Source organism: Ruditapes philippinarum, unplaced genomic scaffold (genome assembly GCF_026571515.1).
Source record: "Ruditapes philippinarum isolate M1 unplaced genomic scaffold, ASM2657151v2 ctg75_1_1_1_1, whole genome shotgun sequence".
Taxonomy (NCBI): Eukaryota; Metazoa; Mollusca; class Bivalvia; order Venerida; family Veneridae; genus Ruditapes; species Ruditapes philippinarum.
In genome coordinates, this window is record NW_026859947.1 from 329,393 (window position 1) to 346,738 (window position 17,346).

The following is a 17,346-nucleotide window of genomic DNA, read 5'->3' on the forward strand; positions in this document are numbered from 1 at the left end:
CATCAACAAAAATTACATAATATCTTCAGGTTCTTCTAACTTAAGAAATCCGTTTTTCCCAGAATTCGGTCCTTGCTTACATTAACTCCATTTTCTGACATTTTACTGACATTTTGCCCTAATACATCATAAAGTGATAGATTGCATATAATCTTATATAATCCCCTCCTAAAAGCTTCTTTAACTTTCGACATAAATTCTTGACCGCTTATATACTAGCTGTTGTTTTTTTAAAGAATTCCTATATACATCTAAATCAAACTCTAAACAAAGATAAATGACTTTAATTGTTAATGGTAAACAAATTTCAGTTTTGTAGACAAAACTAAAATAGTGTGAAAGCTTAAATATTTATCTGCTTGGAAAAAAAACCAAATCAAAAAAGACTTTAACCGAAAAAAAAAGTACATGTAAAAAAAGCATTTCTATAGAACCGCTAATAGTTCTTCGAGTGACTCTCGAAATGAAAGAAATATTCACACAATATATATAGCTCTATAGAAGTTACAACATTGTTCTGTTTTACACTGAGTTAAATAAAATAAGTAAACAAACCTTATGTTGTTGTCAATGGGCCATTATCACTACAAAGTCCACTTACCTATCACTTTCCATTTCGCTCCTTTTCTATGCCAAATAGTATGTTTTTTTTAGCAATATAAAGTAGGTGGCGCCAAAAAACAACATCATGTGACTAAAGAGTCCTGCAACATATTTATACAGTCTGCGTACTCATGAATATTTTTATCGTCAACTTACCTGCCCATTTCTTATACCAAACATGGGCAAACTTGAGAAAAATCCTTTGAAATACCTTTATACTATTTTTTTGGTATATATTTACCTTATCGTAGGATGTATTCAGAGGGGAAACACTTCCAGCCCTATCTGACAGTGCATCTTCCCCTGAAATACGCAACATAACAATTCAAACATACGTATCTTCCTGCAATCTATATGTAGCACATATTTTTCAGCATACGTGTAACACATTCATGTCAGAAGTTGTCAGTGTTAACATAAATACATATAAAATACATATCAACAAATATTAAAACATCACTAGGTCAGTCTAAACAAATCAGTATTAATATGCATTCAGAAATCTTTAATTGTCTGTAGCGTGTCGCATCTCATTATAAAAGTGCACGAAACAAGAATATTATCTATATTTAGAAATTAAATATGCTTATATACATGACTGGGTATTATTTGTAAATCGATGTTATAATAAAGAAGTTCAAACAGATTTCATGCTTCTTCGAAGAAATTCACTATTCCATACAAACTGTATTATGTACCTATTATAAATATATAATTACATACATGTTGTATATACCATTTCACCCAACTTAATAAGGAATAATATCAGTTTTTTTAACTGTTATATAAATTTCTCGCTGAAATTTCTAGATATTAAACTGCATTATTGTAAATAAATAGCAAACTTTAATCCCTCTCTGTTAATAAAATATACATTTTATGTGAGTGCATTAAGTGCGTCCAATTTTCCCCTCATACAATCATAATTTTCAGTTTTCTTAAAGCCTTGCCAATCATTCATTTATTCATTTCTTATATCAAACATGGGCAAACTTGAGAAAAATCCTTTGAAATACCTTTATACTTTTTTTTTGGTATATATTTACCTTATCTTTACCCGATAGCTTACTTTGTTTATTGTACCCAATTATCAATTTTTCCTGTTATTATTCCTTGAAAACTGTATCAATATACTGTTTATATATAGACAAAATTCATGCAACAATACAAGAGAAAAAATAGTTCCATGCAAGAAAATAATAATGAAATTTGCTATTTTTCACACCTGAATATCCATATATTCCAACATCATTGATGAATTTTTTTTTTCCTCTAATAAATTTTACTCCAATTCAAACTATTCAGAACTATATATATTACTGGGATTCTTATATACAGAACAGTTATAAATATATGATGAAGAAGCCATTGTCTATACGATCTGTAATAAAAGTGTCACCAAACATTATGCCATAAGGCAACAGATATTTTCCACAATATCTTCCACACACGTATTGATTTTTGGACTCCGCGCAAGCGGCAGACAGACACAAAATTATCATATAAATTCTACAATTTCAACAGGATTCATTTCGCAACTCCATCCCCTAAAGGTAGTTTTTAAAGTATTTATAGATACAATCCTTCAAGGTAGTTTTAAAGGAATTACGGAAACCATCAAAATAGTCTTAAAGGAATTATGGAAACCATCAGTCAAAGTACAGATTTTAAAGTTAATAACACCATCCAGGAAGTTCCAAACCAATTATTATACTGAGGATTTCAGTTCTTCCTTTTCTAAACATAATTATGCCTTAGAAAGTTAAATGAATACAAAACCAAAGTAATCAATAAAAGAAATTTATCCATAAAAGTCATCTCCATTTTTTATTTAATTCAAAGGCTTTTTCTCTAAATATATTATTACAATAATATTATTGATTTAAGCTAGATCATTTCACAGAAGGGGTTAAAATAACAATTAAAACTATGAATAAGTGTCCAAGCAAGGGGAAAATTACATAACAAAATGCGATCGGGAGATACCAAATGCAAGTATTTGCAAAAATCATTGATAACTTAACCAAATAAGAGGCTTATCAGCCAAAATGATACAGATTGTAATGACATGACCTTTAACCTCAACATGTCAAAATATATTTTCAACCTTTGACCAAAGGTATGGCACTGACATGACACAATGCCATTATTTAATGAACTACAAAAAAAAATCCAGTTAAAAATAAGTTATTATTTTAAATGCAGGCAGAATAATCTTGTTGGACTTAATTTAACATATCTGATAACTGTAAACATGAAAGCTTGGGTACAACTCTCTCGATATATAAATACATTAATTTCTGTAGTTATTATTTAAATATAAAAGACATGTGTAATTAGCAAGTTTATGGATAAATAAATGAAGCGTATAATAATTGAATATATTCACAAGACAACAGAAAAAAATATGATTGAAACGTAAAAATAAATAGATAAGTTTACAGTAGAGTTGGAATATAAAAGTACATGCTAAATGGAAGAAGGATATAAATTAATATAAAATCATATACACAGAGAAAATAAAACTAATATAGACCAGTCAACATTCCGAATTGGAAGGATCACGATACCACGATACGGGTACACCAGCAAGACTTACGGTTTTTATTGCCTTCGTAATATGGTAAATATACGTGCTGTTCAGAGAGAGGCTTTCCGAAGAGTGGAGACTGTGGCATATAGTCATCTCCTGGTACGCAATAAGGGGAGAAAACAAACATATCTATCATCAGTTACATGCCCTTGGATATGTTAAGAACAGTTTGATAATGTCCGGAAATGACTATATATAACTGCAAATTCTCTCTTTCTTTTTTTTGTTTGAATTACAAAATAAAAGATCATTTCCTTTAAACAATAGATAGGTGTAGACAGTCAAACAGACAATTAAAGCATGCATTTTTTTTTTTTATATTTGTGCGTGTTTATTGCGTGTTCTCTTAGCTTTGACTCATGTCAATGATTGCAAATATTTTGGTACAGTTATGATATATAATGTCAAATATCACAGGTGTAAGATATTTCTCTCTCCTTTTTTAATACTGTATTTTATATTACCCATGCAAGACAAAGTGTGTGTTTTTATATTCACAAATACTACTCATAAAACTTTATGGTATACTGGATATTGGATACACTGGGCATATAAAACATCATAAAGTCAAAATTACACTACAATCAAACACCTGTAATAGTAAATATTTTATATGGATTGGTGGTTACTATGTCCTTTGAGGGCAACATGCATTGAGTGAATAGGAACTATCATAATACTGGACTAGGGGAGACAACACATAAATCATTACTATCTATAATTTAGTTCTGAGACAGTTACTTCCCTTAGACTAAAACAACACTAATCCCTGAACCAGTTAATTTTCTTGCTATTTTCTCTCTTTTTTTGTTTTTTCCTTCACTCATGCAGATATTTTAGTACTTTCAAGAACCAATACAAATGGAACAACTTTCTTAACATGAATCTGGCCATACAAACTTAATTTCAAAAATAAGAAACTTGCCTTTAACTTGAATATTTTTATTCATTGCACTTTTTCTTCTGATAAAAGATGAAATTGTTCATACATTCAACATATATTTTAAACAACTGGCAGCTTAAAATTTTGTGACGCCTCATGTATTACAAAGCAAGGGAATTAAATCTTGAATGAGCATGAGTGTAAATACACATGAAAGTTGTTCCCCTTGTTTGGCCTAGCTTTTATATACAGGTATATTTATTATCTTTATTACGGAAATAAAATCTCCTTATAGATGATGAACGGGACTTCAAAGAACCTACAAGAACAAAATGGCAAAAAGATGCAAAACATATAAAATAGATTAAAAAATAAGCAATATAATCACTGAAGAGGATTCTCTGTTATTAATTAAAAAAAATCTCTAATTTTAGAACAGGACAACGTACATATCTAAAACAGCAATTATCTTACCCTGAAAAAATGATCTTGATCAATGAAATCATGAATTTACAGCTTACACTCATTTAACAAATTTACAAAATGATTATTTCACCCAAGCCTGAAAATAAAAGACTGTCCCCCAAACATTTTCCCCACCCATATTCCAATGAAAGTCAGATGCAGAGAATGCTTCAACAATAGAAAATTTAAGAAAATCCTCTTCAGTACATGCTAGGGTCATTATAAACGAACAAAAGCTATCACTAACATTTACATATGCCCCTGAAATTTATATTTTATAACACACCATACAAGAGTTGTAACCCTTGAAACAAAACTGGACACAAGGGCTATAACTCTATGATCAAAATGCACATAACTTAAGTAATGCACATAAATAAAGTATTAAGAAGTTTGGTACTGATAATTCCTGACAAATTTCATTAACACCTTTGTCCTCATGTTGCACACATGAATTGCAAATGCAAAGAAATAGATGGACTAATATGATCAATATTTTTTTCCCCTTTTGTAGGTTAAAGGGTGGCATAGTAAAAGAAAAGAACTAATATATATCTATGGTATATTTACTGGTATGGCATGGTGCTGCGGTATTATTTCTGTCATATATGGTGTAACAAACACCTAGCTATAATATTTTTAACATAAAGACAGCCCTACTTCCTCTGCTAAAAGAACAAAATATATAAATAACAAAAATAAAGCATCGTTTTCCTGCCCCCTCTAAAGTTATATTTTCTAATCTTTGTTGTGTTTACACTTTTTTCTTGGGTTACCCTTAATCACACATATTTTTGGGTTGAGTCCTTACCAAATTAACATTAAAGCATATGTGTAAAGCCACAAAACTTAATATATATTATGAAAAAATGCAAAATTCCAGATATCAAAAAATATGTATACATGATTGTAGTGTGATAATAAAATTAAAATATTGTGATAATATAAATTTTAATGTTTAAATTTATAACCATTATATCCGTATAATTGATTTTATTTGTACATTGGTAAGGACAAACCAAAACGAGTTTTAAGGGAACCTGAGTTGTGTTTTCTGAATACCAGTGCCTTACCAAGCCAATTGTCAACGTCTAATGAGGAATTAGAAATTTTAAAATATTTTTTTTAACAACAACAACATTCATTAATTGTATGCAATTCTCATTTCAAAAACATAACAAGTTTACTATAAGCAAATATTTGTCACCTTAGTGCAGTAATGGGTTAAGTCCTTCTAAATTTAATAGGAGTTAACCAGTCACTGCACTAAGGTGACAAATTATGATGGTGGTACAATGAAAATTACAAAATTCTAGCATAGAAATATACATAATCAAAAATATTAGTTGTATGTTGAAAATTATAAAACTTTGATATACTTTCATGCATATCATGCTTTATTTTATTCAGAGATGCTTACATCAACACCTGAACACACCTAGCTGCTATATAACACATTCCATGGGGGGGGGAATTAACCCTGTCCCCTCCCCTTCTTATTCCAATCAACTCTAATCAATTATTACAACATATGTCATTTGACGTACAACATTTATGACTTTCAGACAGTTTGTGGAGAATTTAACTACCAAAAAGCAAAACTAGTGCTAAGCAATTGTTGCATGTAAAAAGACCCAGACAATGCCCTCTGTAAAAACATGAACCCCCAAAAACAGTGAACATACAGTAAGCATCCCTAAAACAACTAGCAAATTATGGTTAATCTAGCATATTTCATAATTTGTTATACATTGCAAAAAGTAATAATCATTCTTCATTGTAATAAAAGATCCTGGGAGCCTCTGTGCACAACTTAGGTCACCTCTGTGCACAACTTAAGGTCAAGGTAGAATCACAAACCAAACATGACTGGGCATCTTCCTTACATAAATAATGACTCCTTTTTGACAGATCTTCCAAAATTAGCAAGTTTATTAACAAGGCCAAGTAGGCAAATGCGAATCTTGCGAACATAAGACTCAGGAAAAGCAGCCAAATGCACAGACAATACAAAAACCTGAATTTCTTTGCTTTTTTTTTCTAAAGATTTTTTTTGTAAGCTGTATAAAAGGCATGACATAAATTTTCTGTACACATGTTATTCAATACCGGCTAGTTGCTAGGGCTATGGAAGCTTGGCAATATATACATCTACATGTTCAAACTATCATATTAGCCAGTCACTGAAACAGCTACATAATAATTATTATGCATTGTCTAAAGCATGTTAATCAACTAAGCAAGCATTTCAAAAACTATATTCAAGGTCAAATGGCAACTCTTTAAGTACAGGTCTTTAGGGGAGTGGGGGGGGGAATCATGGTGCAACATGCATTTTATTATTAATGAATGATTGGTATCTTATCAAGAGCCATAACTCTGCATTTAAGGCACTCACAGAAACTATTCAAGGTGTACAACTCAACTGTGCTGACAATTAATCATTCTTTGGCCATTTCTTTCTTTATAAACTGTTTACAGTGTAAATTGGGGCAATGGGATGGGGAGGGGGAAAATTGCTGAATAATCTTTAGAAGTCAGCAAATATATCAGAAAATGCAAATATGTCATTTGTTTGCTGTCTTACAGTTACTAAAATTAGGAAGCATAAATGTATAAATTTTGACCAGCAAATTTCCACTAACTTTTAACAAAATATTTCTATGATGAAACTTTTGCATAACCCTCCATGGTGATCCATTAAACTGTTTAAAATGTAAATTTATTAATAAAATTACATCACTGGGCAGATAACCTAGTTCCCTGAAATTGGAAGAGCAAGGATAGAAAAAGTGTGTAAAAAAAAGTTTTTCAGGGGGAATGAATAAAATAAATAGAATATGGTTAAATTCTATTAATAATAATAATTATATTGAAGTATATATAAAATGTACGGGAATGATTAAAATAATGATACGATAGGGGGAATATAAAGCTAGCATTATTTTATCATGACGGATCTGTCAACAGCATGCTCACCAAAATTTACACGCTTTGGACTGCCCGGTTCTGAGATAAAATATACAACAATACATTACACGTTAACAAAAAGATAGACAGTACACGTTGACACATACAGACAAAATTAAGCTCAGTTTACACATGGTGCAAAATAAATTTACAAGTAAGCAGAAAAAAAGTCCTGCCAAACGTTATTTCTAATGATCAAACACAGAAAACATTTCACCTGTAACAAAATGTCTCGATAAACAAAATGCAGTGAATGAAATAATCTTTTAAAATGTTAACAACAATTAAAGCATGCAGGCAGTGAGCTTTGCCATGTGCCGAGATTTATTAACTGTGCCGGCATGTAGTACTTCATTTCTGTCAGAAAGTCAATAAATCTATCTATTCTGCAATTCAGTTTTTTCAAGTTAAATGCCTTAAGCCATAACTACCAGTAATATGCACTATGAAATATCTATTTTCTATTCTAAATCTGTCTCTATGAGTAGTCTAAGAATAAATTGCAGCTAAGTGCAACAATCATCATGAAAATTCTCAAAATAAATAACAAAAATATCCCAAAGATTGGACCAATTACCTCTCTTTGTACTAAAGTTAACCTCCCTTAGTACTTGATGTTAAAGGATATATTCTACCACCAAACAGAAATAGTTGGGTAGGTATGAAAATTTTAGGGAACCAATTACATCAAGTTTACCCATAATTTGTCATTCTATCAAAAAAAAAAAAATTCAAAATAAAATCCGTGTATGTTTAAGTACCAAAAGACAGGGTCAGCATTACAATAAAACCTGGATATATATGAAGGAATTTGTAAAAAAAAAAAGTTTGAGATAAAGAAACCCACTGAAGAACAAGAACAGAGATAGTAGAATTGTTTTAATCAAAATATAGAAATCAAATTTTATCTCCTTATAGAAGCTTGGCAAACGGCTGCAAAAAAAGCATTTCAAAGATTTTCATCATATTATATAAGTATCAGAAAAACCGATTTGTCAATAATGTTAATTTTTTGCTGACTAAACAAAATATAAACAGCGAGCCTACCTCCTTCATCCTCCGAGTCTGAGAGGAAAGCTTCCTGCATGGTTTCAGGGGAGACAACCTTGTATTTATCATCGCTGGCTGGTATTGTCTCGGTCACCTCGGTGATGTCCTTAAGTGTGTCTACGACGGAGATGTAACCAAGACGTTGGGCTATAGACAAAGGTGTCTGCCCATTCTATAATACAAAATGAGATTTATGAATATTTCTGTTATAACATAATATGGGGGAAAAAGAAAGTTTGGGACATTGTTATACACTGAAAATATTTAATTTTTTACATTTTTTTTCATCAATAAAACTAGGAACCAACACTTAAGTATCAATTACACCTTCAAATAAGTATCAATCCATACATTCTGTGGCAACAACGCCAAGTGGTTGGACTTATCTCATGATTGTAAGCTGTGTGGGTTCAAATCCCATCAGGGGGGCAAGCTGCTGTTTTCTTGAGCAAGAAACTATACACTCATTGCTCAGAACTGGTTGGTCCCAAGAACAGCCCCGAGAGTGTGTCTACAAGCTTATAGCTTCCTACATAATCAAACCACAATAAATTCTGCATAAACATATCAATAAATGAAACAATTCATTACCTATATTCTATAGCTTATAATTATACTCCTTTGTTATAAGGAAAACCCATTAATCTAATTTTTTTTCTTAGCTTTGCCCATTTTTCAATAGCTACTGATTAAATATCTATGATTTCTCAAGTAATTTAAATTTTGGAATCTTATGTTCACAAATTTGTTGCAATTATAAAAATATTCACTATTGCTGAGTATTTTTCTACTTTATTGAATTTCTCTCCTAAAATCAAAACCATATTAGCATCATATGAAATAACAGTGAATATTTATATCTCCTATCCCATTCAGTGGGGAATAATCTGCCCATCGTATCAATATCTTTTAGTCTGTGAATTGTCATACTGAAGGTATGGTTTCCATCATACACTGTCAGACTGAATTTAAATCACAGTCAATGAGTATATGAAAAGTGAAATGGGTATTTTTACTTAGTAGCAGATATTTAGACATTTGAGCCGCATCAAGACAAAACCAACATAATGGGTTTGCGACTAGCATGGTTCCAGACCAGCCTGCGCTTCCGCGCAGTCTGATCAAGATCCATGCTGTTCTCTATCAGTTTCTCTACTTGTTATAGGGTTTGTAAGCGAACAGCATGGATCCTGATCAGCCTGTGTGGATGCGGATGTTGGTTTTGTCGTGCCACGGCTCATTTTATTATTTTGTCGTGCCACGGCTCATTTTATTATATGAATTTTGTGATACAATCCCACCTTAGGATATCAAGGGAGTTAACTCTGTAAATTATGTCTAGTATTTATTCATTTTTTTGAAATGTGGAATACAACTTCGGTTGACACATTGGTCATGATTATCTACCATTTTTGAGCTTTGGAACACAAAAATAGCTGAAGTACTAATCATTTGTGAGACATTGGTATACAGAATTGTCATCCATCCCAAAATCTATTCATAAATAATAGAAAGACATCCTAAATCTATTCATAAGTTAATGAGTTATGGAGAAAATTTCTGAATTTGAAATTTTATGGGCAAACGTATTAGTTTTCAACATATCTAGATCAAACTTTGACTTAGCGACATGTTTAGTCTGAACATGATGGCTCTAGCTTATGAAATGAAAATACTATGACTCAAGTTGAAAGATAATGCTTTGTATAGACAGACAATCAGAAAGAAGCCGTCTGATTAGCTGAAAAGGTAGCGTGTTGGACTGTGAATCGGGCAATTCCCGGATGGTCCAAGTCACTTTAGTTGTGATTGATCATGAAATCCTTTCTATGGTCATTTGCACTTTAAATCTGCTCTGGCATGTACAATAGCTATCAGTTCTTGGAGAAAGTAAAGGCAACTAGTACTGGTAAACTGCTTGACAGCCTGCCCAGGAATGATGTAATGGCTGAACTGTGCTCTGGTAAATTAAATGTAGCTTACTGCCATGAACCGGAATGAAAACTACCAACACCACCACCAATCAAAAAGATGAAACAATATACTTCTTTATCTTTACATGTATGTATATTCAAAACAATAAAAATGTATATGATACTGGGGCAAGAATAATCAAGTTACAGGGAATGACTTACATTTGTGACTGCGTTCGGTGAAGCCTTGTGTTTAAGTAGCAAGTTGACCACACTAACTTGACCTTGCTGGGCTGCTTGATGCAGTGGTGTATATCCAAGCTGAAAGTTACCAATAAAAATTTAATAAGTTATGACAATAAATGCACACTCTGCTGTAATAATTCTATAAATATTGTTGTTTTTTATTATCCTCCTCACACTGTGTACAAAATTACGAAATAACATGATACTTTATCCTATTCTAATACAATTTCGAGAAACTTTCTTATCTACAATTAGTTGCGCAACACCCCAAAAAAATGAAAAATTCTGGAAAAGGGGAGACAACTTTATACAAGAAGAAAAGATTTTAAACGCATGCATAAAAGAACAAGACAATAACGCAGCCTTGACAGGTGTTGTTATCATCAACAAACTCGTGTTCTGAAAAGTGTTCTGATTCAATTGCAATCTAGTTCTATGTCAGAACAAGAAAAAAATTGTTCTCATCCATGTAAATAACGAAGATAGAAAAATGTGTTGCAATCACTCTACTGTACAGCATCTGCCCTTATTAAGACGTGACATATACTACAACCCAATAAACAGAACAAAAAATACATCAAAAAACCTGAAATTGCCAGAATATATTTAGCATCTAATTTGCATATTCATTCATCTGTCAAGAGCAGGTTGTATAACAGAAACGTCTTGCACTAATCTAGTTCAGAGATTTGTCTTTATAATTTTTTTTTTCGAGCATTTTCCGGTGCAAGTTTGAACGTTGTGCAAAAGACATCAAGATGAAGCCTTACATGTCTACAAACATATCCATCCTCATTTGTGGTCTAAAATTTACATGGTACTCAATTATTCATTACTTAGAATTCATCTTTCATTCACTCAATTAGGATCTACTGGAGGCTTTCTAGTACTTGTGGTGCACCAACACAACAGATGCTCCTTTATTACATTATTATGGTCAAAAGCAGGCAGCTGGGTGGAACCTTTATTTTACCATTTCATGAAACCATTCTTTCATGGTGTTTTTTGTTGTTTTTGGGTTTTTTTTTAGTTAATGCCCCTGTATATGTCTCAACATAGAGACAAGCTTTAAATCAAATAAACCAGATAAAGTTTCCAAAGGGTATCCAGAAAGCTTTTTTTCATAAACCAATTTGACAATTTTCCGTTAAACCTCAAGCTTTCTTAACCAATTACTTTAAACATGTTTATGTAATCTCAATTGTGAAGACAGCTTGTAGCTCGGGAGTCCTCTCTCTGAAACTACAAATTACTGCTGTCTTACCAGCAAACATGCTGCACCAGTAGGTATTGAACCCACTATCCCAGGTTTAAGAGGCAGGCACCTTAGCCATGCACTATACCTCCAGTTAGTCAATAAGTTCAAAAGCTGATTAAGCCAAAGTAAATGTCAAACAACTTTTTGATATTGTTAAAGATTTCCTAACATTATGAAAGCATAACAAATAAAACCTGTATTAGTTCTGTACTAACAACTATGAGTCTTCTTAAAATATAACTTTTCTTTTCACATCTAAAATTCAAGTGTTCATCATTGAAAAAGCATAGCAATTTACACATGTACAACATTAAGGATTAAATTCATATTTGTTCATGTTATAACTATTTGATTTACCTTGGTGGTAGCATTGACTGATGCCTGATGGTCCAGTAAGAAGCGTACCATATTGGTCTGACCAAAGTGGCAGGCTGTATGTAGTGGAGTGTAACCAGCCTGAAATTATAATATCAATGAATAATAAATACATAAATCAGGCATACAAATACATTAATATAGACATAACTTATAAGTTAAACATAATATTTAAAAGAAAGTCAAGTGGGATTTGAAACAAATCTGTCTTAAAATCAAGAAATCTGCCCCGCCTTAGGGAAAAAATTTCAGGATTGGAAAATAAACACCATTTTGCACTTGCTTTTGCTGATTATTCTGCGATAGTATTGCAACACTCATGAAAATTAAGTGTTCTTTTCTTATTATCGATATAGCTTTGTACTTAAATGAATTTTTTTTTGTGTGTATACATACTTTTGTTTGTGGATCAATCTGTGACTTGTATTTAACAAGCACCTCAGCGACTGGGACTTTATCTTCCTGGGCAGCCAGATGCATGGCAGTTAATCCATTCTGTAATAAACAGAAGAAACATATCTCATTTCACGATTTTATTGTTGAAGAAAAAATCAGCAAATTTATTGTATATCATCAAAAGATTATTTAAGTTCGGAAGATTTTTCAGTTACAAAATTTTAAACATGTCTGATAAAGTTCATCGCAGAATTTTACTTATTGATTATTCTTACATGCTTCACACAATTCCCTTGGCCATCAAAAGCATTATAACACAATTCATGTGCACTGAATTGGTAAAAAAATATTTACATGCTACATGATGACAGATTGGCACCAATAAACCTCACAACTCGTGAAATTCCATCAATTGAGTTAACATATTTTTTACCAATTCTGTTTCTATCAACATGTTAGGATCATCAATAGATGTCATAATTTCTTGGCTAATTATATAACTGCATATTTGAACTCGGACCATGCATTATTGTACAATATTTCACTCAGTACTGATACCCATTTCCTACATGAACATGTTTGGAATGGTCAATGACAAAAAAAAAAAAATTTCAAATTAATGTATGAAAATACCAGTGCCAGTCATATACTAAATGTAAACATACGTGAGATTTTGGGTTGACATTAGCCTTGTGTTCCAACAGCAGAGAGACCATATCTGTGTGGCCCTCCTGACTGGCTAGATGTAGTGGCGTGAAACCATTCTGAAATATAAATATATACACAATTAGCATGAATACCTTCGTATATAATGTTCATTGATATGGACACAAGACTGATTGGAATTAACAACTTATTTACATCATATGCCATGCACCTGTGGTCAATGATTTGTTGTTTTTTTTTATTTGGCAGCTCCTGTGTTACAGAATATATTGCATACTTTCTAAAAGTTGCTTGACCATCTATGCCATATAATAGATAAGTTGCTCTGACACAATGATTAGTTGACCATATCACATTAGGGCAGAAACAGGTTAACTCCTTATATAACGTAATAGGAGTTATCCCATTCACTGCACTAAGGTGATTATACATGTATGTATCACTTTTAATTAAACAAAACAACAAGTATGGATTTTTACACAAAAGAAATTCAAGTTTGTCTGAACAACTGTCAGACAAGTTTTTGTTTTAAGTTTAGTCTGGTATCATAAAAATTGAGATAGGTTGTTAACGTTATTCTTCGCCAATATACATAACAAAAACACATCATAATCAAGATGTTTAATACATGTATGTATATATCATATATGACCAGGAATATAATTGGTAAAGTTGTCTACCTTGGATTCAGCGTCAGGTTTGGCTCCATATTCTAGTAATGTTGTAGCTATGTCCATCTGATTCTTCTTCGCTGCTATGTGCAGTGGTGTGTAACCATTCTAAATATATATAATACATTTTATAAATAAATTCTATATTCAGAAATGTTACAAAAATGTGAACACTAACGTTATTGAAACCAATACCTCACAGATTTTTGTCGCCAGTAAAAAACCAGACCAGTCCCATTCAGCAATACTGTACAGTGTGACCAAACTATATACAATTTGCTACTAAATCTTATAATTTTCATACTAAAATCCCTTTAACAACTAAATTGACTGTTTCAAAGTTTCAAATACACCAGTTCAACAGTATAAGGGCTAACCTTTTTCAAAGTGTACATTTCCAGGCTGGAATTATCAAAATACTAAAATTGAGAACCAGTCAGATATGCAGGCTCAATACTTAAGGCGTGGGCCTGGGTTTTTATCATAAAAGTGGATTTGGCTTCATTTCTTTAATTATTGAAGAAGACACTCAAAATTTAAGACCTGCCCCAACAGTTTTTATAAATATTCTTCAATATTCCTAGAATATTATAATTATATCATGATAGATTGACAGTGTATTTAATTCATCAATTAACATTTAAGTCAATAAAACTTCACCATTTTATTTTATATTCTACTGAACTTGTAGAAAAACATGCAATATATATAAACATGGGAACTAAATCCAATGAAGTTCACACACACAAAATTAATGTCTGCTGAATAAATCTTGAGAAAAAAAAAAACACCAAAAAAAAAAAACCCCTTTTATCTCAGAAATTATAATTTGCATATCAAGATTCCTCCAGCCTTTTTTTTTAGTTTACTATTTTTATTAGGTTTATTGATGGTGTATTTCCTTTTCCCACACCCTGACACTGTCATGTTCATTGAAACTGACAACTAATTATCATTACCAAGTGTACTAATTGCTAGCAAAGCTAACTGAATAATTACATCAGAGGATGTTTGCCAAGTTTACATACTTCTGCATCATAATGTCACTCAAGGTTATTTCCCTTCACTTTATATAAAGTGCAAATAAATACATATACATTATTGTCTAATGTCTAAGACTGACGGAATAAATTTGATTCAGATGTGTAATTACAAGTGCATAGTATGGTTAAAAAAAATAAAAAAATAAAAATATTTTTACTGGTTTTCAGAGAAATCTATAAATTTCACCATCTGTTTCATATAACTTTCAGTTCCTTCAAGTTTGTGTTATGTCAATAAATCAATAATATTTACATACATAAGTCTTTGAATTATGTTATATAATTAACCTTGAACATTCATATGGCATGACATAACCGCATAAAACTGCCATTCAGAATATATCATATGAAAAACCTAAAATAATATCCTTTTAAACAGGATGAAAAATTGCATCCTTTGAGATACCCCATGATAATTTTGAAATCCTATAAAACTCCTTTAAAAATTATGTTCTATGAAATAACCATTAAAATGATGTTCAATGAATAGAATAAAATGTGATGTCCAATTTAATAAAGACAAAAGTTCAAACAAGAGCACCACAGGCATAGTAATGCTCATCTGTTAAGTTATTAAGGGGCGTAACTCCAAAAATATTGCTATGAAAATAATGCCCCTTGTCTAAAAACTGCACCTTGTCATGAAAAACAACTATTCCAAGTTTCATGTTGATAAGTTTTAAAATGTTTGAATCATGGACTACATTAAAAGTTTTTGCACAATAACAACACTGCTGCTGTAGTGACCAGACCCTAATAAGTCAATTTTTCTTCAGAACAGACAAGCTAAAAAAAATGAAAAGAAAATTGTTTCTTACCTTAGCTGTGGAATGAGGGGAGGCCTTGCTGTTGAGCAGCAGGAGTGCTACACTGACATGGTTGTAGTGAGTGGCCACATGTAGAGGTGTGAGCCCATTCTTGCCCTGTACATCTGGGTTCGCGTCTTTCTGTAGCAACAACTTGGCAACCTTCAACTGGCCATACTTGGCAGCAATATGCAGGGGAGTGAATCCTTTCTGTAATGTCAAATAGTCATAAATTAATAAAATTTTTGTCAATTCGGGGATCTAAACTTATTCACTTTACAATGCAAGTTTTACAAGATTTATTGCAATTCTTGAGCAAAATTGGAATATGATCTCAAGATTTTGTTGTCTTAAAATTGTAATTATTGTAAACCTAAATTGTTCCTGAACTTTCATTTATTTCAATCAATACTTTTCTGGTTGAAACGCTAATACTCTGTGAGCTTTCTGGAAAGCTGTATTTGGATAAGGTAATTCAATACTTTCAGTAATTAATAACAACGTGGTTTGGAGAAAATATTAATTTCAGAATTCAAGCTCCTTGACCATTCAAAAAATATTTTCAGAGTCATTTGTCTTAAATTCTACTCATTATTACAAGCAGACCAGTGAAACTTTCGGTCTCTACATTCATGTCTTGAATTAGCAAATTAAATCATTGTTTATAGTGATATGTACAAACCTTGGTAGTAAGGTTAAGATTGGCATCATGTTCTAGTAAGACGGAGGCAACCTCCTCGTGTCCTTCTTTGGCTGCAATGTGCAGTGGTGTGTACAAGTCTTTGGTCGTGGCGTCCGGCTTGGCTCCATGTTGTAATAGGAGTACAACATTGTCAACATTACCGAGCCGGGCTGCAATGTGGAGAGGCGTCTGCTGCTCCTGAAATACAATATCAAATATATATTGGATACGGCCATATTTTATCTAAAATTTGCTTTTTTCTCGACAATATAAACATATGACTAACTCACTTAAAGATGTGCACATTAAAATTTTAAATTACCGCCCTTTTAAACCATAGCCTTATTCTAGGAAGGAAAAAAACAAAAAGATGTTTAGTTGTATAGAAGTAAGCTTGTATAGAAGTAAGCAAAGAATATAACATAGATTCATGTCTAATACTGGAACTGTCATACATGTCTTAATCACATTGCAAAGGTTACAAATGGATATAAAGGCCACTACATATATATTTACATTTAACACCACCTTTATTGGGAAACAACCTGTCTAGAAAAGTCAACATCATTTCCAAAAATACCGTTTTTTTTTTTAAAAATATCTAGTTAAACTGAAGTAAAAATAAGGTCTAAAGGGGCTCAGTCCTTGAAACTCATTCCATTGTATGTCAAAAACGTTACTTATATCTAACCTATCACCATAAACAAGTAAGTTTCTAACAAACCA

General features: G+C 31.8%; 1 protein-coding gene across 50 annotated transcripts in view; it reads right to left on the reverse strand.

Moving 5' to 3' along the window:
• LOC132758373 (ankyrin-2-like) overlaps positions 1-17,346 on the reverse strand; it is a 209,003-nt gene that overhangs the window by 130,698 nt on the left and 60,959 nt on the right. For 45 of the 50 annotated variants that reach the window (XM_060750020.1, XM_060750051.1, XM_060750050.1 and 42 more), the window contains 11 exons: positions 16,621-16,818; positions 15,951-16,148; positions 14,099-14,197; positions 13,418-13,516; positions 12,753-12,851; positions 12,339-12,437; positions 10,700-10,798; positions 8,562-8,736; positions 5,618-5,635; positions 3,203-3,292; positions 845-906 (listed from right to left, as the gene is read on the reverse strand). In XM_060750020.1, coding sequence (XP_060606003.1) covers positions 845-906; positions 3,203-3,292; positions 5,618-5,635; positions 8,562-8,736; positions 10,700-10,798; positions 12,339-12,437; positions 12,753-12,851; positions 13,418-13,516; positions 14,099-14,197; positions 15,951-16,148; positions 16,621-16,818 — 1,236 coding nt within the window. Of the gene's footprint in view, positions 1-844; positions 907-3,202; positions 3,293-4,353; positions 4,399-5,617; positions 5,636-7,523; positions 7,554-8,561; positions 8,737-10,699; positions 10,799-12,338; positions 12,438-12,752; positions 12,852-13,417; positions 13,517-14,098; positions 14,198-15,950; positions 16,149-16,620; positions 16,819-17,346 lie in introns of all 50 variants that reach the window. The other 5 variants (XM_060750000.1, XM_060750009.1, XM_060750017.1 and 2 more) reach the window with 5 other exon arrangements.